Raw genomic sequence first — 24,946 nt, forward strand, 5'->3', positions numbered from 1 at the left:
TTCCTACTCTTCTGTTGCTCTTTCTCTACCGCTTTCTAGTAGTATAAGAAACAATACTACGTTCTTCTAAAATTGTTTAACTTGTTAATAAAAAGAAACAAATACCCTCTACCTCTATTAACTACATTCTTCTCTACTAAAAAACACTCTGCGGCAGAACAGCAACACCTGTATCGCAACTACTATCGCGTTGCTGAAATACTTCCCTTAAACCCGCACCGCATGTCGCTTTGCTAACTATCCTGTATACTCCTTCTAATCTCCCTCTAGCTCTCCTGTATACTCTAACTCTCGCACTAGCTCTACGCCCGCTGCTTCACTCGCAATCGCTCGAACTACTAGTATTACTACGTTCGGCCACTAACACCGCTGACTTATGCTCTCCCTAGTCGCGCAGTACTTCTAACTTACCTAGCACTGTTAGCAGCTATAAATCCTCTCTCTGCTGTCGCACACAAACTGTTGAAACCGGTCTACATCTGTTGCAGTAAGCCCTGCGTGTGCTGTGCACTGCACCGCCTTATGCCGCTTCTATCTCTTGCTTCTGCTCTCTCTAGCTACAAAGCACACCCTACATCTATGCCGAATCTTATCTATTATCGCCCGCACATCCTCCCACTCGGCACTCGCCTAACCCTGCGCTTCCTGCACTTCTTCTATCCCCTCCCCGCACTAGTCGCACCCTGCGCTCTTAATGTCGTTGCAGCCTATGCTCTTCCTATTAAGATAACCGCTTATCAGCCCTCTGCAACACCTACTCCCTATAATAAATAGCTCTATCGCTTGCACGTCTAGTTCTCTCTTCTGCTACTCTATCTGTCGCTCTACCTCTCCCTGCTCTACAACAAGTACAGAGTCTACTATCTCCCCTGCTCGTTCTCCGCGCCCGCTCTCTTAAGCAAAGTTAATTATACTCTACGGCATCCCTACGTGCACAATTAACATAATGCCTAGAAAATCAACCCCCGTGCCTAATGCAGATGTAGCTACAATTAACCCTCCCTCTTTTAGCTACGCTTCTAGCCTCTCGGCTTGATCTACTACCCCGGCGTAATAGTGCCCGCAGCCTAGTGCTGTAGCTAACGCTTCGCACTGCGCTTTACTGCGGCTGTATACAATCTCTCTCTGCCGCTTTCCCTTTAACCGCACCTGCTGTCGCCGGCACATAGCTAGCGCCGTCTCTTCTGCCTTGCTCTTCTCGCACTACGACACAAAGTACCGCGTGTTTAGCCGTACTGTACTAGCTTAGATGTATGTTGCTATCCGTACCTGCATGCTCTCTTCTAGCTCTTCTTCTCGCACTAGCGGCAGCGTCGCGGTAAGCAGTACTATCGGGCACGGTAGTAACTGCAGACTCTTCAGCTTTGCTAGCTTTAGTCGCTAGTCGCTCGATGTAAATACGAGATGACACTTGTCTACTACTACCCGCCGCAGTAGCCCCTTGCTGCTAAGCATGCTAGCATAGCTAAGAAAGTTGCCGCTGCTTACTACGTCCTCTGCTACGTCTGCACTTACTACAACAACGGCTGCCGGGTTCGTCTTACCGTGCTTCCACTCTATGCAGTCTACCCCGCAGTTCTAGATCCGCTGCACCAGATTCTTAATTAGCGCCCGGTACGGCACTACTACTACGGTAACTCTACTAGCCTCCAACAATGCCGGCATAGTAAAAAGTAAGCTCTTCCCCCTACCTGTCGGAAGCACTACAACGAGCGGCGTCTGTCCGTCTAGTACAGCGTACATTGCCTGCTTCTGCTGCACTAACTAGAAGCTAACCTCTTCTTGCCTAAGCACCTGCTGCATAGCCTTGCGAACCTCTCTTTTACGCATGCTAACTGCCGAAGCCGTCCTCTCTTGCTCTTCTACTCTATTCTTCTCCTGTCGTTGCCTCTTTCTTGTCCTGTCTGCAATGCTTTCGCCTGTCTAAGTGCTCTGTCTCTCGTCTCCTCCCGCTAACCCGAGAAACTGATGCTACCTCGTGCTTAGCGGCCGGAACGTCTCTATTGAACGCACGCTTAGATGCTTAACAATATCTAACCGCACGCTGTAGTTGCTAACGCCTATTATCGTCGTCCGCGAGTTCTGCAGCTCTAACGCGCTCTCCTCCTTCTCGTCTATCTTCTCCTCCTCTACTTCCTCTACTTCGTTCTAATACCCTTTGCTAAACGTCTCGCCCACTACCTTACGTCTAATTCTAACCGCCGTGTGTCGGTAGTTAAGCGTGTGCAACTCTACTCTAAGACGCTTGCCCGTCTCCTGCTTTAGCAAGCGCGTTAATCGATTAGTCTTCTATGGTTCTTGCTCATCGCTCTATACGTAGTCACGGAAGCTGCCCTCTAGCACCTCTACCGTGAGATACTCCTAAAACGGCTGCAAGTACGCTAAGTACACCGCTAACATCTGCCCGACCCGCGGCGGCAGAAAGCGCGGCACAATCTTTGGTTTGTCCTACTGCGACTGCGATTTGTAATAGCGGACTACTGTTATAATCTGCCTGTCTGTAACAAAGATATTGCGGTCCTGCAACACGCTATTCCGATGCTGCATTGTTGTAACCTTAGACCCTCTGCCTAGCTGCCCTAAAGTTATGTGTACACAGATAAGCAATAGCTCTAAAAAGCGGTTAACCTAACGTAAATACTGCTTTACCCGCCACCGGCTCTATGTGCTAGTACTCGACTGCATTCTCTGACCTGGTCCTCTCTCTCGAGCCCACGTTAGCATCTACGTAAGCCTGTCGTTAAGCCTGTTGTCGCGGCGAGTAATAAAAGACTTGCCGCGTCGTGTAAACGTAACGTTGTTCGTAACCTAATTAAGCGAAATGGTGAAGCGCTCGCTCGCCTGAGCTACCTAGAGAAGCTCCTGCTAAAGCATACGCTCTGCCTCAGCTACTATGTCTCGGGCTATCTGACAGAAGCGGCTGATGTAGATAGAGCGACTGTTTAGATAAAAGATCCTCTTATTCTTAGACCAGTATGCATTGCCTGAGTTGCCAGCGGCTAATGCAACCGACTTGCCGTACGCGAGTAAGCTAATCATTTCGCTCATCGGACTGTACGACCCGTCGGCGAGAAACTTCTGTCTCTTTACTAGAAAGCGATCGCGGTCCTCGTCCGTTTCTTCGTCGCGCTGTGCAGCGGGAAGCAGCTTTTCCACGGCAAGCACACGTACGCAGTACACCATGCCAGCAAGCATGTACGAATAGTGTTTCGCTGTGCGCAGACAATCTATCTCGCCATTAATGCCTAGCACAGCGAGAAAATGTAGCAATCCGCTGCGGAATAAGTCGTTGCTAACAGACTAAAAGATAAACAATGCAAGCACGTTAAGCAATGCATCCACCTAAGCCTCCGTGTCGGCCCTATCTAACATGTCCCACAACGTAATCGCCAGCCCCTTCTGCTCTCCTTGCCAGCAGAAGAGCTCGCGGGCATCCTTTATAAAGTCGGGTTCCTTTTTCCAGCGCGCTTAACGGCGCGGGCGGCTGTCGCTGTTAGCTTCACTTCCAGATCTGCCAGACCTAGAAGAAGTAGTATCACGATCCTCTGCCGCATCGCTGTTAGGTGCATCGCTATCGCTGTCGTCTACACTACCCTGTCGGAACTAGGCAATCCTGCGCTCTTCGTCGGCAAGTATGCGCAGCAAGTAGCACACAAACTTTACTATGTAGCTTGCGTACGTTGCCTAACTCTCTAGGTTCTGCAGTTAAGCTAACGGCCGCACATCTGCCTCTAACATCTTTGCGCTCCGTACCTATTGTCGTAACTCTCGCGCTAGTGTCGATAAGCCCTTAACACTCCTCTCAAGTAGTAGCTCTACTAACTTCGCTGCCTGCTGTAGCTTCACCTCGCTGCGGTCAGGTAGCCGGATCTGATGCGCAAGATGCTTTCGGTTCTAGTTCGCAAGATGCTCCAGCTAGCCTGTCCGCTTAAACCAGCCCGTTTTGTTAGTTTTTGCTGCTTCTGCCTCCATAACCTGCGCCTTCTCCTCTTCTATCTTCTTCGTCTCCTCCTATCGCCCTAGTTGCGCCTGCACAACCTCAGCTACCTCGCCTAGAACAGACAGCTCGCTGTTCTCTTTATCATGAACAACAAAGTATCGCCGTAGCGCTCTTCCTCGAAAAAATGTCTGCACTTTAACCTTTTCGTACGCAGTGTTGTCCTTCTTATCCTATAGCAGCTTATGTGCACTCTTCCGATGCATCCGTAACTTATTAATATTAATAGTAATATATTCGCACTCATCCTCTGCACACTAAAAGCTGTCTAGCAGTGCACTAAGCTCTGCAATTAGTGGGCCTAGCGGTGCGGGTAGCTGAATCTCTTGCGGGTTGCGAATCTATTCGCGATTATTGTAACTCGCGATAACCTGCTGCCGTAGCTAGCTGCTAACACTGTAATGTTAACGCAGATGCGCATTAAGATTCTGTAGCGCAGTCGCGTGCTGCTTACAGACAAGCGTTCTGTACTTGTGCAGATAGCATATTGTGTCCTTAATCGCGTTAAGTAATGCGGGCGGGTTATGCGGGCGGCGCGCGGTTGTTACAGTAGTTAATATTTCTTAGGCGGCTAGCGCGTTAGGCGGTTGCGCGACCCACGAGAACTCTATATTTTCTGCAGCTTAATACAACGCGCAACAGTAGATAATTGTTAGTGTTATTACCTAAAAGATATGTTCTAATAGCAAAAAGTCAATCTGCGGTGTAAAAATAATAGAATTCAAATAGCAATGCCCGCGAGAATACCAAACGAGGATACCCTCAGATTCCGCTGTTCTGGGTTAGCGAGCCCTAACGCTTAGCCTAGTTCAGCGCGAGGATACGTATCCTCGTCGCCTCATATTAGTTAGGATACCAAACGAGGATACCCTCAGATTCCGCTGTTCTAGGTTAGCGAGCCCTAACGCTTAGCCTAGTTCAGCGCGAGAATACGTATCCTCGTCGCCTCATATTGGTTAGGACAGACAGCTCGCTGTTCTCTTCATCATGAACAACAAAGTATCGCCGTAGCGCTCTTCCTCGAAAAAATGTCTGCACTTTAACCTTTTCGTACGCAGTGTTGTCCTTCTTATTCTATAGCAGCTTATGTGCACTCTTCTAATACATCCGTAACTTATTAATATTAATAGTAATATATTCGCACTTATCCTCTGCACACTAAAAGCCGTCTAGCAGTGCACTAAGCTCTGCAATCGGTAGGCCTAGCGGTGCGGGTAGCTGAATCTCTTGCGGGTTGCGAATCTATTCGCGATCGTTGTAACTCGCGATAACCTGCTGCCGTAGCTGGCTGCTAACACTGTGATGTTAACGCAGATGCGCATTAAGATTCTGTAGCGCAGTCGCGTGCTGCTTACAGACAAGCGTCCTGTACTTGTGCAGATAGTATATTGTATTCTTAATCGCGTTGAGTAATGCGGGCGGGTTATGCGGGCGGCGCGCGGTTGTTGTAGTAGTTAATGTTCCTTAGGCGGCTGGCGCGTTAGGCGGTTGCGCGACCCACGAGAACTCTATGTTTTCCGCAGCTTAATACGACGCGCAACAGTAGATAATTGTTAGTGTTGTTATCTAAAAGATATGTTCTGATAGCAAAAAGTCAATCTGCGGTGTAAAAATAATGGAATTCAAATGGCAATGCCCGCGAGGATACTAAACGAGGATACTCTTAGATTCCGCTGTTCTGGGTTAGCGAGCTCTAACGCTTAGCCTAGTTTAGCGCGAGGATACGTATCCTCGTCGCCTTATATTGGTTAGGCAATCCTGCGCTCTTCGTCGGCAAGTATGCGTAGCAAGTAGCACACAAACTTCACTATGTAGCTTGCGTACGTTGCCTGACTCTCCGGGTTCTGCAGTCGAGCTAACAGCTGCACATCTGCCTCCGACATCTTTGCGCTCCGTACCTATCGTCGTAACTCTCGCGCTAGTGTTGATAAGCCCTTAACACTCCTCTTAAGTAGTAGCTCTACTAACTTCGCCGCCCGCTGTAGCTTTACCTCGCTGCGGTCGGGTAGCTAGATCTAATGCGCAAGATGCTTTTAGTTCCGGTTCGCAAGATGCTCTAGCTAGCCTGTCCGCTTAAACTAGCCCGTTTTGTCAGTTTTTGCTGCTTCTGCCTCTATAACCTGCGCCTTCTCCTCTTCTATCTTCTTCGTCTTCTTCTATCGCCCTAGTTGCGCCTGCACAACCTTAGCTACCTCGCCTGGGACAGACAGCTCGCTGTTCTCTTTATTATGAACAACAAAGTATCGCTGTAGCGCTCTTCCTCGAAAAAATGTCTGCACTTTAACCTTTTCGTACGCGGTGTTGTCTTTCTTATCCTATAGCAGCTTATATGCACTCTTCCGATGCATCCGTAACTTATTAATATTAATAGTAATATATTCGCACTTATTCTCTGCACACTAAAAGCCGTCTAGCGGTGTACTAAGCTCTGTAATTAGTGGGCCTAGCGGTGCGGGTAGCTGAATCTCTTGCGGGTTGCGAATCTATTCGCGATCGTTGTAACTCGCGATAACCTGCTGCCGTAGCTAGCTGCTAACACTGTAATGTTAACGCAGATGCGCATTAAGATTCTGTAGCGCAGTCGCGTGCTGCTTATAGATAAGCGTCCTGTACTTATACAGATAGTATATTATGTTCTTAATCGCGTTAAGTAATGCGGGCGGGTTATGCGGGCGGCGCGCGGTTATTGCAGTAGTTAATGTTCCTTAGGCGGCTAGCGCGTTAGGCAGTTGCGCGATCTACGAAAACTCTATGTTTTCCGCAGCTTAATACGACGCGCAATAGTAGATAATTATTAGTGTTATTACCTAAAAGATATATTCTAATAGCAAAAAGTTAATCTATAGTATAAAAATGATAGAATTTAAATAGCAATGCCCGCGAGGATACTAAACGAGGATACCCTTAGATTCTGCTGTTCTGGGTTAGCGAGCCCTAACGCTTAGCCTAGTTTAGCGCGAGGATACGTATCCTCGTCGCCTCATATTGGTTAGGAGGGCAAGCACCTTAAACTCCGGCGCTGACCGATGCAAAAGAGTCTGCAGAGACTCCTGGGAGGTGCGCATGCCGTGCGGGGAGTACAATACCGCTTCGTGTACGTCCGGTGAAAGCGTGTAAATGATTGCGCTGGCGAAGTTAAGCTCGTGGTGGCCGCGGGCTCGGAAGACGGTTAGCCAGGTTGGTAATGGGCTGCCTGGATGAAACGATGTCCAGTCGCCGTTGAAGATACCCGGCTCGAGGTCGCTAGTAGTGATGATGTTGTCGAAGTGGTTCCAGCCGCGAATGATCGCGCTCGCTTCTGTTGTCGCGAACACGGGTATGCTTGATGCGAATGTCAGCAGAGTCGGCTTGTGCAGGTGGTCGTCGTAGTGGAAGCGGACGAAGATCGCATCGATCGGTGAAGCATCTTGGGTGACGGGTGTCGTGGTAGCAAGGAACCCAGCGTCTGTAGCAGCAGCTTCGATGTCGCGCGCAATGCCTTCTACGTCGCTGCCGTTGTTGACGGCGGGTGGAGACGACAGGCTGAAGCTTGCTAGCCATATCCCCAACAGGTTGACGGGGCCGTTGAACCACGGGTCGTGTACGATGTGATAGAATGCTTTTTTGGTGGTATTCCGCTCCTCTGCTGGGCGTGGAAAAGACAGGAGCCATGAGTTATCCCCGTTCAAGGATGTGAATATCGGTCGCAGCTGCTGCTGGCCGTGGGCTGCGTTGCCAATCTGCTTCTTGAGTGCGATAGCACGGTCGTTCGCCATAGCAGTTGTGAGTTGTTCCAAAGCCGCAGTGAAGTACGAGAGTAGAGGGAGTGGATTGAGCACATACGTCATGTCTGACGTGAGATTCAAGGTCACTAAAGTGCGATTCAGCCTTGTACGAATGCTATCCAATAGACCGCGAGACGCGGTTCGCCTGACGAGGGGTAGTTACGCCCGTGTAACCATGTCGCCCACAGGCTAGATCACACGATCGAACCAAATAAGACCGCCCTTCACGTCGCTCTCAAGGCCTACACCGACCGCGACAACCTCCCCGGCTTCTATTCGAATCTCGCCTCGAATGGTACTATACAGCTTCCCCTCCCACACGCCGTGCATGTCTATTGCGAATATGTTCCCGCTGAGGTGTGCGAACGTAAGCATGTACGGGAAGCATCGATCGGTGCAGTCCGCAACAAGCCTGCCGTCCTTCATCTCGATTGCGAGGCTCTTGTATCCGACGTTTTGGTAGCTGCCGACTATCGCGTCAAGAGGAACGTCAAGCGGTTGCGCATCTTCCACCTTCGTCCACTCTGGCTTCTCCGCCTCTTCGGCATCGTCCATGGCCTGGAAGTTCTTGAAGAACGCGCTCCAATCGACACGGTCTTCGTCGCGTACGCCGAGAACATCATCCAGTAAAGTGAACTTCAGGATGTCGTTGACGTACATGGCGGTATCTGAGTTCCCGAATATGACAAGGCCCCAGTCGAACTTAGGAAGGAAACACACCATCGCTTTGAAGCCAGGCACCGAGCCGTAATGGCCGATGACCGTGTGTCCGCGATAGCTCGTGCGGGATAGGCCGAGGGTGTAGAGCTCGTCGCTCTTGTAGGGTATGGCCCATTTGTCGTCGCCGAGGAGATCGAAGCTGCGGGGCGTGGCGAGCGTTTTGTGGCTGTCTTCGGAAAGGATGGGGTCGCGTTTGATGAGCGCGCGGATATATTTAGCGTAGTCGCCTGCGCTGCTGAAGATGCAGCCTGCGCCGTGGCCTTCTGGTGCTGGCGGGTAGTGAGGGAGTGCGACGTAGGACTCGGATTTGCTGTTCCAGTAGTATGGCCTTGCGCGTCGGTCCGTGTCGCTGTTGGCTTGAATGTCGGGTACGTCGTGGAATGTATTGGTCATGCCGAGTGGTTTCCAGAGTTTGGTCCGGATGAAGTCGGTGTAGGACATACCAGTCACAGTTTCGATGAGGTGTACAGCGACACTAAACATGATGTTGCAATAGATGTGCTCGGTACGAAGTGGTTTGACGAACTCGAGATTGCGCAGATTGCGCGTCAAGGACTTAGCATTGTCGGGGTGTTTGGCGCGCGCGCTGAGGTAGGACTCGTCGTGAGTTGCAATGCCACTCCGGTGACTCAGGATATCTTCAATGGTGACTTGCTCCGTGACATATGGGTCGGGAAGAACGAAGTCGTCGGGAAGGATCTTTGACACGGGTGTTGTCCATTGTACGTCTGGGTACTTCTCATCGTCTACGAGAACAGCCACGGCCGCCGCAGTGGTACACTTGGAAGTGCTTGCGAGGTCGAACAGGGTGTCTGTAGTCGCTCGGGTGTCGGGAAGTTCCGAATAGCCATACGCCTGAGGGGTGTGAGTGATGCGCAGTGGTTCTTGTGGAGAGACCTAGCTACCTTGGAGTAAATGTCATCGCCTTGTACAACTGCGAGCGAAAGACCGGGGGCGTGAAATTCATTTATCGTCTCTAGTACGAGCGTCTCGAATGTGGGAGTCTTGTAAGCCATGGTTTAGATTAAATTCTATACTTCATGCATGCAAAAGTCGCTCAATATATACTTTGCTACGATGCACCGGTTCATGGTCAGCGTAGTAGCTCTTGACACGCAGAGCCACACTTACTCTGGGTCATAATGATTCATCTGCACTATCTCGGGTGTATTCCGCTTGTGGGATGGTTCGGTATACCATAGCGTGCCGTTGGATGCGAAAGGCGTGATGTGAGTCAAGGCGCGCCGCGGTCGAATCAGGCCGGCGACCATCCGCGTATATCGAGCCAATCAGCTGTTAGCGCCTGGAGATCCTCGCCCAATCGGTAGGTGGTGGTGCATTCTGAGCATGGAAAGAGCTGCCGTCACACTACTCCCTTGACAGGAACGGAAGTCACACTTGATCCAATTGTACCATGCATACGTCTACATCTCGCGGCTACAGGAAGTTGCCGCTCGAGAAGCGATCGCCAAAACCCTTTGACTTGCTGAGCATCTCGCGCTTCTGCTTGTGATTGAGCGAGCCGCTCACAGCCATGTCCTTCTCGTAGTCAAAGGCGCGCTTGCTAGGATCGTCCTCCTTCTCCTTGCCGGTGCCCTTGTCTTGATGTTGCTCGACGAGACTCTTGCCGCGTGCCGCATCGATCTTCTCGCGCATCTTGCGTGCCCTCCTCTCCTCTTCTTTGTTGCGTTTAGACTCCGACGTGGCAGGTGCAGAATTGGTGGGCGCGGTTATGCCCAAGGCCTCGTCTTGTAACCGCTTGAGCTTTTGCTCTGGTGTCTCGGTCCATGCGCTGCTCATGCCTCCAGTGCCTCCTGCGCCCTTGCCTGTATTGAACTTGCGCGCGCGCATTTTTGTGGGGTCCATTCTAGCAGCGAGGTCGTCCTGCGTCGGGGGCAGAGTCATCCATTCGTCGCGCTGTGCCTTCTTCGGCGCATCGGTGAATTGCGGTTCGGTGTCGAATGCTGATTTGCCCACCGCGTTGTCGAAGCCTGAAGATGCGCCCCCGGCTGGTGGCGGCGCAGGCCCAAAGTCATCGTCGCTGCTGTCGGAATCGCTGTCTGGTGGGTTTGGCGGCCGCTCGTCCAGAGGCGCTGGTGGTGGAGCAGGTCCGACTACGCGCGCCGGCTTTGAGGATGGTGGTGGCGCAGGACCGACGTCGCTGTCAACACTACTAGATCGTGATGTCGCGTCTGGTGGTAGTGAAGGCCCAGCTGTGCGCGGAGGTGAGGATGCGGAAGGTGGAGGTGCTGGGCCGATGACTCGTCTGCGCTTGTCGCCAGATTCTGGACTCGATGCGCGATCATCTTCGTCGTCGCGACTGCGCTTGGAGAGGTGCGGCGGCATGGTGGGTCCTATTGAAGGCATCGTGGGTTGTGTGAGGTGTGAATGGAAAGATGTTTCCGGCTGCGCGTCGAGTGACGTTCTTTGGAGCTTGGACCTTCACCAACGGCGCGGCACATGCGGCGATCTGCGAACTGCGCCATGAGCTCCGGAGACGCGCCATCCTTGCCAGCCCATGCCAACCCTCGTGGGCCACTTTCACCCTCTCAAGTAACTCACACGCCCGTCGCATACGCCCTCGGTTGCCGCGCTATCCGCTCGGACGCACGCCTAACTCGCCTTCGCGTAGGCAGCACCGACCCGTACCGCATACCATCACCGAAACCCCCGCGCCCAGTCGATTACACCCGCGAACTACAACATCTCGAAGACCAGATACCAGACATCGCACAACTACCCACAACTACCAGATGTGCGCCTGAAGCAATGCCCTGCGCAGAACGAGCCTGATGAGCTCAGATTCGGAAGAGAGCCACTCCAGCGCTCACAACGACCATGGAGACGAGATAGACACCAGGGAAGGCGCGGTGGGCGCTTTTGATGCACAAGAAGATGATTCTGAGGGAAGCGCGACCGAGCGAAGAAGCTTGGACGAAGACGAGAGCGAAGATGTTCAGTCGGTAGACAACGGCATCGATGGCTTGACATTTGCCAGGACACGGCGGAGAAGCCCCCAGGAAGAGACGCATGATTCAGCATCGGTGCTGTCCATACGACCGACTATAGAGGTGGCCCATAGCCCTGCCTCGACGGACATACCCGACGACACTCCTTCGGTTCAGGTATGCAGCATGGCAGATCCACATGGGAATCCTCTGACCAAGACAGGGTTCCGGTATATCCTCACCCACGAGCAGCGTGCCCGTGTCGCACAACTCGCTTCGCCCTCACCGACCGACATCACTGCAGCCATTCGAACGCCGCTTCTCGTCCCGCCTATCTCCATCCCCTGGGCCGACACCGCGCGGTCAGTCACCGGCCTTCCTATCGCCGCACTCGCGACAATCCTCCGTATCGAGCAATCTCGTCTTCCAGCAACTGTCCGATGATGGATCCGAGACACCTCAGGCGCCGTGGGAGGTCGTGCGATGGACCAAGTTGAAGAAGATCACCGGACAAGTTTTCTCTGAGATTGGGAAGCGCAACTTTGGCCGGCCCACATGCTTACATGTGACCGTCTCGTTGGCGATAGGAACGTCGAAAGGCTTCATCCTCATCTTCGACTACCAACAGGTCCTCAAGTCCATCATCGGACCGGGAACCAAGGCTGTCGAATGCGGTGCCATCACTTCGCTAGCCATCGCTGCTGATCACTCGGCCATTGCAGGGGGGCATGCGACAGGTCACATCTTCACATGGGAGTTGGCGAAGCCGGCCAAGCCATTCTTGCACATCCCGCCTCTGGAAAGGGCGTCTCTCGAGGACAACAAGTCAGATGGCCATGTCTCGGGTGTAGCCATTCTGCATCTGGGTTTCCTCGGCACCCGGCGCACAGCGCTCGTCTCCGCAGATGACGCAGGCATGGCCTTCTCCCATCTGGCGACACGTGGGCTAGGGGCCATCGCGCGGACGGTCAAGACTACTCGCATCTTGGGAAGATATCCATTGTCGGCAAAGTCACTGGAGAAACCTCGGAAACCAAGTTCTGTGCTGGCCTTCGCACCCCTGCCCTTAGGCAATGTTGAGCAGCCAACCGACAACATGGGTTTGACCGCATTGCTAACACCCTATCTGTTAGTCATTGTCTCGACTACCCCGGTTGCACAGACCCAGCACAAAGCGCCCCGACCCAAGGATGTGGAAGCGCACAGCGCGCTGAGTGGGTGTTTGGCTTGGTTTCCGGCGGTCAAGCTGAAGAGCTCTTCCCATGGGTCCGACAATGCATTTTCCAAAACCAAGCTCGTGTACTGTTGGTCTAACGTCCTGACCATATTGGAAGTCGATTCCATCCTGCCACCCCCGTCGGAAAGAGAAAAGCCCGTCGAGCTTCACTTCAGACCTCGGAGTCGCTGGAAGGCGGAAGAAGCTATTGTCGCTGTCCAGTGGCTCAGTCGATCAGTTCTCAGCGTACTTACCATTAGTCAGCGCCTCATGATCTTGGAAGACAATACCCTCCGCGTGACAGATTCGTTTGACTTGCTGCAAAAGCACATCTACCACTCGGACCTCTTCTCACGACAGCTCAAGCCGGTAGTTGAGCAGCTTAATGGAGAAGATGCGTCGCTACATGGTGTTGTGGCAGATGCCTTTTACATGAGTTTCCGGGCGTACAAGGGTCGGCTCTTCCTGCTGGGATTCAACGACTGCTCCATCGGCACTCTCTCAAACTGGGCTGACCGCCTGCTGGCATTGATGGAAGATGGCGACTACATTGCCGCTATCGGTCTCGCAACCTCGTACTACCTCGGAGATGCGGACAAGCTCACCGTAGGACTGCCCGACGATGACAAAGCACGCCATGCGCTTGTACAGCCAAAGCTGCTCGAGATGATTACGGCCTCATTGAAGTATTCCTTCTCAAGACAGGACGACCTTGATCGCGATGCGCAGGAGCGTCGAGCGACAGAGCTTGCTGAGGTGGTCTTCACAGGTTTGCTGTGCATGGAGGAATATGACTTCTTGTTCGAAGACGTTTACGATACCTACGAAGAGGCGTCAGCAGAGAAGTCTTTCTTTGAGACCCTCGAGCCATACATACAAGACGACGAGATCACCGCAGTACCACCGAACGTCTTGAAGGACCTCATCACGTTCTATGCCTCAGCCAATCGCTCCGCCCAGCTCGAAGAGATGATCTGTCGGCTCAGCACCGATACGATGGACCTCAACCAAGTCACCATGCTCTGTCAGCAATACGTATTGTACGACGCGTTGATCTACGTGTGGACGAGAGCTATTGGCGACTATATCACGCCACTCACCAACATTCTAGAGCTCATCAAGCTTGTAGACTTTGATGTTGATGAGACAGAGAACATATATCTCACTGCCGCGAAGAAGATCTTCCCATACCTGGCGTACACCTTCACTGGGCGAGTATACCCCGGCGGCGCGTTCATGGAGGATGATAAAGCGTATAGTGCCAAGAAGGACATGTATCGGTTCCTGTTCTCGGGTAAGAATCTGGAATGGCCTCCAGGCTCGGGCGATGTCATCTTGACACAGTCTGACGGCAGCCCAGAGCCTCCATTTCCGTATCTGCAGCTCGTCTTGGACTTTGACGCTTCGAGCTTCATGAGCATGTTGAACGAGGCCTTTGAAGACAGCTTCTTGAATGGCGAGCAAGATGCGTCAAACGGGGCCCAGCTTAACGGCACGCACAAAGGGTCCGCTCTCACTCCCACTCGCCAGTCCATCATCAACTACCTGTTCGGGATCATGAATACCGACAACTTCGACCCGGAGGACATCATCTACTTCTACATGTTCGTCGCGCGAAATCTACCGAAATACCCGCAACATATAATGCTTCCAGGCACGTCGCTGCATCAAGTCCTCATCGGTCTCTGCGACTACCCTACGGAAACGATCAAGGAAGACTGTCAGCTCTCAGTCGAGTATCTTCTCTCCATCTACCACCCACCCAGTCCACAGAGTCTTGTGCCGCTGTTCGAGAAGGCTGGCTTTCATCGCGTGCTCAAGTCCGTGTACCGGAGCGCACACCAATACGCTAAGCTGCTCGAAACGTACCTTGACGATGAAGAAGACGAAGAGGCAGTGTTTGGGTGTATTGCTGACATCTTTCGGCCAAGCAAAGGTGTTACTAAGAAGCAGCTGAACGAGGTCAAGACAGTCATCGTCAGTCGCGCTGTAGACTTGGCTGCGATCGACGCGTCGCAAACTGCGGTGACACTGAAGCAATATGCGGTCGATCTGCTGGAGCCAGTTCTCGGCGCTATCGAAGCCGGTAGCGATGCCCAATACCGCTATCTACAGGCTTTGATCGAACCAGAGCAAGCTGCGACAGGCAGCGTCGCAACTATGGATGAGAATCTACCTGCTGGATTCATCGAGAACTATGTGCAGCTCATGTGTACTTACAACAGCGCGCATGTGGCAGACTTCGTCGGCTCGTTGAAGTCCAGCGACCTCCGACTGGATCCGGTTCTGCCCGCGCTGGAAAAGAGCGGCGTCATTGACGGTGCTGTCATATTGATGGCACGAGATGGCCTAGTCCAGGGAGCCATGGATCGACTTGTGAAGCATCTTGGTACGCTTCAGACTGCCTTGACAGGTCTCATCGGAGCCGCATCAGAGACGCCAGATGTGGCCAACACCGAGGAAGCAGTCCACGATCTTCTCGAAGACATCCAGAAGTACATCAAGGTTGGCATATGGTTATGTCAAGGACAGACCCGATCCAAAGAGCCGCGACCAGAGTCAACTATCGACAGACGGAAGTCAGCATACGGGGAAGTTCGTGAAGGGGATCTTGCGCCGGACGAACTGTTATGGCTTGAGCTTGTCGACACGTCCGTACGACTCATCAGAGACACATCCAGCGCTGTTACTGACCACGATGCCTCCATCACATCAACGGGCATTGACCCAGCAGATACCGTCGACACCGCTCGCATCGTATCCACTCTCCGCTCCTCGATCCAACTAACCTTCTCCGCCCTCCTCACATCCACCACCATCCCACCCACACGAAAGACCCCCCAATCTCACTCAACTTCAGACCCAACATCCCGCCCACCACTCCGCCACACCCAATCCCGCGCTCAATCCAACCCTTCCTTCCTCCGTATCCTCCGCTGCTTCCTCACCCGCGCAACACACACCTACTCGCCCTCGCTCTCGGACCTGCGCTCCGTCCTCTCAGAAATCTTCGCCGCCTACACCTTCGAAGAAACCATCCTCAGCCTCGCAAACCGCTTCCTCGACAAAGAATCCTTCGAGCACGTCCACGAGATCACCGAGCTGCGGAAGCGCGGGTGGAGACCCCGCGGCCAGGTCTGCGAAGGGTGTAAGAAGAGGGCTTGGGGGCCTGGTGCGGGGCCTGGTGTGTGGGAGGCTTGGGAGAAGAGGGAGGGGGGGAGGAGGAAGGTGAGGGATGAGGTGGTGAGTGGGGAAGGGGAGGGGAGTAAGAAGGCGAAGGGGAAGAGGCCGAGTCAGGCGGATGTTTTGGATGATGGGGAGGAGGAGGGGGAGAGGGGGGAGAGTCTGGTGTTGTTTGCTTGTAGGCATTTGTGGCATCGGGGTTGTTTGGAGAAGGAGTGTGCTGGAGAGGAAGCTGGTGGTGAGGTGGGAAAGATGATGGGGAGGATGGGGTTGAAGTGTCCGCTTTGTTGAGTGGGTGGTGTGGCGAGTGCGAGTGTATAGTAGTAATCTATGGTTCATTGCATTGCAATATGTACAGAATCTTCCCCAGTTTCTACTGCTCGGCCGCACTCCCGCTCGTCATCGCCGGCGCGAGGAATCGACATCCGCGTCTTATACGCAATTGAAGCGGTGCCTAAGACGCTTTGCCGGATACATAGTGTCGTAGGATGCCTAACGATCGCACGCTGGCCACACGTCGGCGGCAGAAATTCTTGTCGGCATCATGAAAGCGGGCATATTAATGCGACATAAGCAGTAAAGCGGAGGGAGAACGCTGTCGAATGCGGGAGGAGGTTAAGGGATGCGAACATCGATTCCACCTGTTGCATTTCGTCGATTAATTTAGCTAATGTACAATGCATCCTTCCAGTTGTTACCATTCCCTCATATTCTCGTCTTCTTAGCGGTGTGACATCTCAAGTCTGGACGACGGGCGACGGGACCCTGCGACCTTGCCAGTGTTTGCACGGCTATACACGTGTCTGAGTAGATTCGCCCAGTTATTTTTGTCGCTTTATTCTCGGTGGTGGAATCAATCTACGTGAACGTGTACGTTGGGGAGCTCGAAGGTCTTCACCAGCTCTAGGCGCAGCTTAGCCCTGACACCTTCAATCTCATTACCATCACATGTTATAACAAGCTCCTGATGATCGCCTTGTACGATACGTGATAGACCCACCCAGTAGATCGTGAGATAAAGATGCTTAAGGCTAGGAAGCTTCCCGTACATATCACCCACGGAGGCGAAGACGTTATGTCTCGGGGAAGAGCTGTTCGCGGGCCTCTGGTCGGTTTCGAGGCGAGGGGATGATGTGCGAGGATAGAAATCGTCGTGGATGTATATAACGACATCTTTACCCTGAAGTCGGCTAGGGAGTCTCAAGATACCCAGGTCGAGAGAGATGATTGCAAGCCGCGGAAGGTCAGGTAGTGACGCAATCCATAAGTAGAACGACCTGGGTCGACGACCGATCACGAACGTGCTTTGTGAGTACAAAAGTAGCCATGTCTCTGAATGTATCTGACGAGACACGCTAAGCAACGGCGGGACGAAGGAAACGACCCAGTTGTAGTGGCCTGGCGCAGTCTCCTCGTACAGTCGGGGTACTTCAATGCTATCGCCTTCTATGACTCGCTTCTTGTAACAGGTGCCGACATACCACCGTGGGTTCCCGAGTACATATCCGTAGATCGTGTTGCGAATTTCGCCGGGCCGCTTGAGTAGCGGAGAGGTGCGTTGGTTGCGCAGGGCACTGTGCATTGTTAGTATCAATGCCAATTTGTTTCTTAGTGGACCTTCGCGCATACATTGCCTGGTTCCAAGGCGATTCATCGGTAAGCACGACCGTCTTGCAGTGTCGTACGTTGTACGGGGGTAGAGAGTGAGAGTATAGCTAAAGAGACGACTACAAGGAGTTGTTGATAGCGTTGAGAGCTAAGCGAGGTCATGACATGAGAGCCCTAGAGCGATCAGGCAACGATGTGACGTAAATGCTTTGCTCTTTCCGCCTTCACTTCGGGATACCAGTCCAGTCGCAGTCTCCGTAGTGGCATGTCGTCGTGAACGCAGCCGCTGCCCCATACTCGCATAACTCGTTTCCACAATGTAGTCCACAGCCATGCCTGGAGGCCGGTAACATACCTATCATGATAAATCTAAAGAACCCTCAAAGATCTCTATCGCTTCGCGCGATGTCTGACGAGCGCCATATACCATCAACCACAGCCGTATCCGACAAGTACATGCACATCCATACTCACGCAAACCTTCGGCCGCCCAAACATCCTCTCGACTTCAGGACGCAGCTTCGCAATGGCCATAGTTTTGGCGCGCCGAACAGCCACGTCATCTGGCCTATTCCAACTGACGGCGAATGTGCTTACGTTGAGAATGAGATGAATGCGTTCCAGACCCGGTAGGAGAGCATACAATTCATCCACGCCATCTACCATACGCATACCCTCTACAGGCCCTCGCATCCGCATAACGCGACGCTCTCTATGCGGGTGTCCTCGAGTCCACCATACCGGGAACGTCGTCTTAAGGACATCGTTCGTGATCTCGCCGCAATGACCTTCATTCAATCGGAGAGAGCGTATCGCAGATCTTGCGGGTTCCGGCAGCTGTTGTAGCCACCATACCAAAGCATCGATCGACGTGCCTCCATAGTAGTCCGCCTCGAATGTGTTGAGCGCGTAGGGGAGGAACCATGTCTCTTGGTGTATCTGACGACAAACCCGGTGAAGGGTAGATCCGAAAGCTCGAATTGTCGGATCACCGCATAGGACACATTCGCAATCGTCGTGATAACGTGAGACTTTCCGCCAAGCATAGTCTTTGTGGCAGGTGATGTGCCAAGTGACACCGCTATCGAGGACGTACTCATAGATACGGTTTCTAAGCTCACCGGGGAGCTTGAATAGAGGAGAGTTGGAATGGTTTATTGCGGCTCTGATAGTTGTTAGTCGCCCAGGACTTCGGGGCGTTACATGTAGAGTGTGGGACTTACGTTGCTATTTGCTCCGGTCCAGCCTCACTTAGTACCACCATGTTTCCGATGGTGATATATGCGATGGATCTAGGAGGGAAGGAGTCTTGGTGGGAATCGACGCACAGGAATGAGATCACAAACCACAGGCGATTCACGAAGTTGATATATCAGGTTATGGATCCAACAATGTCGTTTCGAAGTGCACACGACGCGGCCTGCAAGTGGTTTTGGCCTTCACGGGCCGCAACGCTTTGTTCTGGCACGTGGACATGGTCGCGCGGATGTGACATTGCTTTGTAGCGCGAGCGTTGTGAACCGACATCCTGGTTGTCGGCTCGTAGCGCATACTTGTTCTCATGCCGGCTCTGAACGCGCGTAGCTGTCGTCGACATTTCTGTTTTGACCATAGATACTGTACAAGTCGCTACGCTCTGGAGCAATCCAGGTCGTCGTGATAGCCTACAGCAGATACAGTAGTGTGTTCGTCGTCGTAGTAAGAACTTGTAGCATGTAAAAGCATAGATGCTTATGCATATGCCTTACATGACTAGCACGTTCGACATCTGAGGAACACAGACGGTCCAGCGCTTGCCGTGCCCGCGCGCCCATACATTTTGCAGGCCCTGTATCGCAGTAGGAATGTTTCGAAACTGCGTACGTGCGTAGATTGATTCCATGCGGTGCACGAGAAAGTCCCTTTGACTCCGATCAGTCGAAGCTGCTCCAGCAACAAAGCACACCCAGACGAGGGCGTGAGAGCCACGCGCGTCAGGAAGGATTTTCGACATCATACCGATGAGCTGCTGGACCATGTGTGCTTGTATCGTGTCATGGAAGCTTGGGATTGTATCGACGTTGGCTGCGCATCGCATGTAAATGTCACATGCGGAAACGAAACATCGCCGTATCAGATTCGCAAGGCGTCGATCTTCGCTATTCTCCTGGAGATGCGTATATGATAGCCACTCCATCAAAGATTCAGAAGCTCTCATTGTCGTCAGCAAACCCGCCTCCTCGCCGAGCAACGGTACGCCAAGCAGCTCAAACCTGTTGTGTGTCAGAAGCGATAGCGGTTCTGTAGTGTTCTAGATCACATACATGTGAGTCTGCGCTTTCAAAAATTTTGATAAGACAGGATCGGCGTCTCGGCCAGGATTGCTCGTGGACAAGCTGAGCAGCATCTGGATGAGAAAGCCATAATCCGCACTCCCGGTCACTGTCTCACCAACCAGAAGCACGATCAGAGTAGCCCACGTGGACTTGTTGAACACTTCATCCGCAGACTGATGCAAAGAGTCGCTGCGCAAGCGCGAGATAATGGCGGCATGTCCCGCCTCAGCTGCTTTTCGGAGTTCGGGTCGCTGACAACTGAGATGTTGCGCGACGACAACGCTCACTGCCTGACGCAGAACATCATCTTCGATTGCCATTGGAAGGATTAGAGATCGGTAGCCATTCGTATCGTCATCAAGCGCAACCATAACTGGAGCGACGACATCAGAGACTATCTTAAGGTCAGTCGACGAGATCTGGGACTATAGCCAAAATAGCACACATACAGTATGAGAAGAGCATTCGTAATGTTGGCGCTATTGGTGCGATCCAAGGAACAACAGTGTATTGATGGGAACGCGCAGGCACAACTAAATCGTAACTCCGGCGGATGTGTTGCGCACCAGGGTTGTCTTCCCCATCGTTCCTGACGGGCTCTAAAGAAAGTGTTCTTCGACAACCGTCCTGTGCTGGTTCTTCTTGTGTATCGGACATTGGTCTTGTTGGTCTTTTCGTATTGGTGCTTTTAATCGCATTGCGTTTCCTCTTCTTAGCTCTTTTCTCGCCTGGCCAGACTAGTGCTGCTTGAAACCCGGTATTAGTCGATGACTCCTGGTACCCATCATCCCCTCCAGCGCTGGGGATCTTGCAGTTCTTGAGCCGGCCCCTTCTAGCCACACCTTCAGCAAATCGAATCCTGCCAAGCCCAGAGCACTCAATGCCCTTCTTCGCACATTTGAGGCATGATGGCTCAGTCTTATCGCAGGCAATCCTACGACGTGAGCACTGGAAGCAGCCCCGCTCTTTCTGCGTAGTTGCTGTTGCGGGCATCTTTTTACTTATGTCTCGGATCAAGTGGGTTGGCAACTTCGCAGATTGGCCATAACGTAGGCCCACAGCCGTCGCAGCACTTCCTTCACACTGGCCTTAGTGCACTAGTGTTCATGGAGGTTCAATTCTGCTTACAGGTTTGACATATCTGCATCGCGTGCGGCTCCGGGGCTTGGTGAAGACGTGTCTGGTAGAAGAGGAAAGAAAGCTAGGTGCGGCTGCACGAAAGCGTGAACCGAGGTTGGCGCTTGCTAGTTCAGCGCTTGCGCCGCCCATCACTTCCGAGCTAAATGGAAAGCTCGTCGCACGCAGCATCGCCACTTGAGATCATTCAATACCTACACAGCTAGAGCACAAGATCTTCGGTACAAAAGTATCGCAAAGAGGAGTTGCAGGTATTCGGAATTGAACTTCCCAATTCGAGAGAAGATATACACAGTGTCGAGAGGGCGTGACTGGCGCCCTGCGACCTGCGGTCTCGGCCTTTAATGCCCGCGCGCGCTTTTCCGGTTGAACGCTATGGTGTAAAGCGCCCGAAGCACAGGTTTCAAAGGCTTTACAGACTCTTCGAGTCGGTCTCATCGCACAATGGGTGCCTGTCGACGCTATGGGCGCGCAACGACTGAAACTGCGCTCCTTGACCGTCCTCAGCGGTTGAGCTTACCTAGGTATCCTCGCGCCTGCTGCCCATCAAAACACAGCCCGAACACCGATGACGCAATGATGTACCTTCTAAAATGAGCAATCACAAGGGTTACACTCCGTGGAATGGCATTTGTGGGTTTGAATATTTTGTGCAGATCACGATAGCGGCGTCGCTGTATTATAGTCTAGTCTTTGCCTCGCGGAGCTCCGTCAACTCTCTCCGCACTTCGAAAGCAACCCTTGTACCTTCCTCGATTGCACCGTCGATAAAGCTCCTCCAGCCAAGTGCCCAATCCGAGTTAGCAAACAGCACATTCCCATGCCTCTGACGCATATGATCCAGGTGTTTTGCAAGGAACCCAGGTGATGAAAAGAACCACGCGCCCTTTGCGAACTCATCTTTCGACCAGTTGTGGAATACTAGTCTCTCAATCTTAGGCTCGTCTTTTTGTTGCACAAACATGTTTGTGACTGCACGCTTAGTTGCGTCGATGTCGTCCTCAGGGTTAATATGTTTGTTGCTGCCGCCAAAGCATACGATATGTGTGTTGCCTGCGGGTGTTGTGCCATCCCCAATGGCATACATGAGCTCGTTGTGCGGATATGTAACGCCTGTCCAGGAGCGGAGATCTTTGTTCGAAACTTCTGCATGGACCTTGACGGTCTGATTGACATGACCTATCGCAATAGCCTCTCTTTTTCCAGTACTAAGTGTGGGCTCGAAAGTCACGTCGCCTAAGACGTTCAAAGGCAAAGCTGAGATCAACCGCGCTGCGTGGTACTGGCGTCCATCGCGTGTCGTGACTTCGACTTTGAGGCCTGTGTCCTTGATGTGCTCGACTGGGCTTCTGAAAGCGTACGCGAGACGCTTGGTCAGGAGCGCTTCCTCGAAGAATTTGATTGCGAAGCTTGATTGTCCGCCTTTGAACTTCCAGGTGATCAGCATGTCCATGCAGCCTGCGTAGGAATAGCCGCATATAGCCCACCAATGCATGAATTCCAGAAAACTCGTAGTCGCAAGAGTGGCTCCACTGCATAATAGGATAAAAGATTCGATGGCTGCGCGCTCCTGGGGGGATAGCGATGGCGCGATCTCATCGATGCGGTCTTGAGCGGAGAGATCGTCGAGTTGGATTGCAGTGGGGACGTGAAATGTATCGTATGGTAGAGGCATTACATTTCTTCCATGAGCTTCATCGATGTTGGTGAACTTGTTTAGCGCCGAGGTAAGAAGCTCATCCTTGGCTGTGTCAGTAGGAGAACCTCTTTGTAGATCGGCAACTGGGAACGGACCTCCTTTTCATGGCTCATAGTAGAGCCTTGAGACCCAACGTTCAATTCGTAGTGATCAACACCATGTGAGAAGTCAAACGACTTCTCCACGTCATTCATCATCCGATACCTTACGATCTCCCTCCAAGTGTTCGACTGGCCCCAATGCACCCATGTGCCTCCCATTTCGAATGGATAACCTTCGATGTTCGATGACCATGATCGGCCGCCAATGCGATCCCGACCTTCGAGTAGCAGCACATTCAATCCTTCGACTGCAGCGTTGCGGGCGGCTGTGAGGCCGCAGTAGCCAGCGCCGACGACAATGACATCGTAAAGGTTGTCAGTGTTCGAAATGTTCGTGGAGGGTGTTATAACGCCAATGGAGGGAACGCCAGCTTTCAGGCCAGACGTCGGCGTCCAAGTGTAACCATCGCGGGAATACATGATACAATACGAATTGAATTGACAAGACAGACGCTGAATGCAAGCGTTGGAAGATTGAGCGGGGGATGTCAATTTTAAAAAGCAATCGCTTGTAGTGTTACATCTCCCTATCGGCTTGGCCATGTTCCCAAATCAAGTCCACTATCAAGGGCTGCGATTCTTCCATTTCGGGGCATTAATGTGAGAAAGCGGTGGCCACAGCGCTACGGAAATGAAGAAAACAGGTCCGACCTCGGAACTATGGCAAAGACCAGGTGAACCTATGCTACCTAGGCTCCGTCATACTTCCTTGATGATGAGGCGGTTTGACTTCTAGCGTGAACGAAGCGGCGTTTCTGACTCTTCTGGTGTTACTTTGTTGGTTGGCGCATCGTGGACGAGCACGGTTAAAATTGGGGTTGGGTAGTAGATGCTTGGCGTCTCCGATTAGCAGCCTATTTGGGATTTAGCGCTTTGCAGCAGAGTGGGTCAACCTCGTAACACCGACGTATGCTCGCAAAATTTACTTCGCATTGTGTACAACAGCGTTTGGCCTCAACATGGCTGCCGATCCTCTGCCCGATCACCCTAATGGAAGCTTGACCAACACCCGAGGAGCCATACCTCTTAATGAAGCGTTTGAGCGTCTCCGCTGGTCGGTCTTCGAGGACATCACCAACATCCTCGTTCTCGATGATCCAAAGACTGACCTATCGCCTTTTGACGGTCACGCCATCGCATCAGAACCAGCTTCCGAAATTCCTCTTACCAAGATAGCCTTCAGCATCGACGAGCTCAATGAGTTTGCAGCTCTTGAAACAGGCTTCAGCGATGACGAGTTCGACGAGCCTGGGTTTGAGGAAAATCGTCGCTATCAGCGACCAGAGCCCTTACTTGTTACCAGAACAGATGGCGGTACTCTTACAGTTGCAGACGTCATCCAACAACTATCAGTCTACTTCCTCACTCACAAGGAAGACATACTCAAGGCAAAAGCCTATACGAATGGGGACTCGAGCGACCACGGGGCGGACGACGATCAAGCCGCCACTAATACACTGGGCAAAGTTCGGGGTACATCTCCCGGCACGAGAGTTTTCTTTGATGGATTCTTTGGTATCATAGAGCCCACTATGGACTCTGTTCCTGTACTATTGTGGGCTGAGGAGGAGAGTGCCTCGTATCCGTTAGATGATAGACTGCGACAGTAGATGCAGCATCATTCTCGGGCGTGGTGGTGGCTCGGAGGCCAGCCTTCCGGGGTATCTTTCGAACGCGGCATGGGCCTGAGTCCCCCTTGAGACTTCCAAGGTTGTCGCTGCTCATAGGCAGTCGCAATGAACTTGCAAGGCTGGCTGAAAGCGCCGCAGGCGCACGTGAGAAACGAAGCTTTGAGTCGCACTCGCATCTTGTAGTAGCTTCGCAAAGGTGCAGCGTCCGATATTGTCCCCAACAATGCTGCGGTGGCTACCAGATACAGGGTGGCAGGCGCGCAGGTTAACGGCCCGGCTTGCGGGATCTTCGAGGGTGTGCGAGTACCGAGCCGGGGGGTGGCAACGTCCGGCGCTTACAACAACTTTGGCGATCGTGGCAACCACTCGACAACAGGTCAGCCGACGCTGCGCATCAATGTAAGCAATGCGTCGCTGCGAAGGTAGTACCGCCTGTATTTTCCTGGTGCCGAAGCAGTAGTACGCCCCCACACAATGGGTTCCAGTATCATCCGCGCGTATGGGATATTTGCCGATGTTCGCCCCATTTCAAGGTCAGCGAGGCGTAGTCTGACACTACACTATATATTCGATAACAGTCTGTCAGGCCGATTGGGGTGTTGAAGGTTGACCGGTCTCCGCGCCTCA

The 24,946-nt window shown here is 52.5% G+C and overlaps 6 protein-coding genes across 6 annotated transcripts; 2 read left to right on the forward strand and 4 right to left on the reverse strand.

Moving 5' to 3' along the window:
• Nucleotides 1–6,948: 6,948 nt before the first annotated feature.
• On the reverse strand, nucleotides 6,949–7,824 carry J4E86_007944 (uncharacterized protein; the record flags this gene model as incomplete). The annotated part of the gene is made up of 1 exon (XM_051448459.1): nucleotides 6,949–7,824. The coding sequence occupies one exon, from the start codon at nucleotides 7,822–7,824 to the stop codon at nucleotides 6,949–6,951; it is 876 nt and encodes a 291-aa protein (XP_051300055.1).
• A 126-nt stretch (nucleotides 7,825–7,950) lies between these two features.
• Nucleotides 7,951–9,497, reverse strand: J4E86_007945 (uncharacterized protein; the record flags this gene model as incomplete). Its single annotated transcript, XM_051448460.1, has 2 exons — nucleotides 7,951–9,336; nucleotides 9,387–9,497. 2 exons carry the CDS (start codon nucleotides 9,495–9,497, stop codon nucleotides 7,951–7,953), a joined length of 1,497 nt encoding a protein of 498 aa, XP_051300056.1.
• A 421-nt stretch (nucleotides 9,498–9,918) lies between these two features.
• J4E86_007946 (uncharacterized protein) lies at nucleotides 9,919–10,848 on the reverse strand (the record flags this gene model as incomplete). The annotated part of the gene is made up of 1 exon (XM_051448461.1): nucleotides 9,919–10,848. The coding sequence occupies one exon, from the start codon at nucleotides 10,846–10,848 to the stop codon at nucleotides 9,919–9,921; it is 930 nt and encodes a 309-aa protein (XP_051300057.1).
• Nucleotides 10,849–11,273: 425 nt separating this feature from the next.
• On the forward strand, nucleotides 11,274–16,119 carry J4E86_007947 (uncharacterized protein; the record flags this gene model as incomplete). The annotated part of the gene is made up of 2 exons (XM_051448462.1): nucleotides 11,274–11,606; nucleotides 11,653–16,119. 2 exons carry the CDS (start codon nucleotides 11,274–11,276, stop codon nucleotides 16,117–16,119), a joined length of 4,800 nt encoding a protein of 1,599 aa, XP_051300058.1.
• A 5,448-nt stretch (nucleotides 16,120–21,567) lies between these two features.
• On the reverse strand, nucleotides 21,568–23,108 carry J4E86_007948 (uncharacterized protein; the record flags this gene model as incomplete). The annotated part of the gene is made up of 2 exons (XM_051448463.1): nucleotides 21,568–22,629; nucleotides 22,683–23,108. The coding sequence occupies 2 exons, from the start codon at nucleotides 23,106–23,108 to the stop codon at nucleotides 21,568–21,570; spliced, it is 1,488 nt and encodes a 495-aa protein (XP_051300059.1).
• A 539-nt stretch (nucleotides 23,109–23,647) lies between these two features.
• J4E86_007949 (uncharacterized protein) lies at nucleotides 23,648–24,298 on the forward strand (the record flags this gene model as incomplete). The annotated part of the gene is made up of 1 exon (XM_051448464.1): nucleotides 23,648–24,298. One exon carries the CDS (start codon nucleotides 23,648–23,650, stop codon nucleotides 24,296–24,298), a length of 651 nt encoding a protein of 216 aa, XP_051300060.1.
• Between the last annotated feature and the right edge of the window lie 648 nt (nucleotides 24,299–24,946).

This window comes from Alternaria arbusti (assembly GCF_024043155.1).
Source record: "Alternaria arbusti strain BMP 1465 chromosome Unknown scaffold_12, whole genome shotgun sequence".
NCBI classification, from domain to species: Eukaryota; Fungi; Ascomycota; class Dothideomycetes; order Pleosporales; family Pleosporaceae; genus Alternaria; species Alternaria arbusti.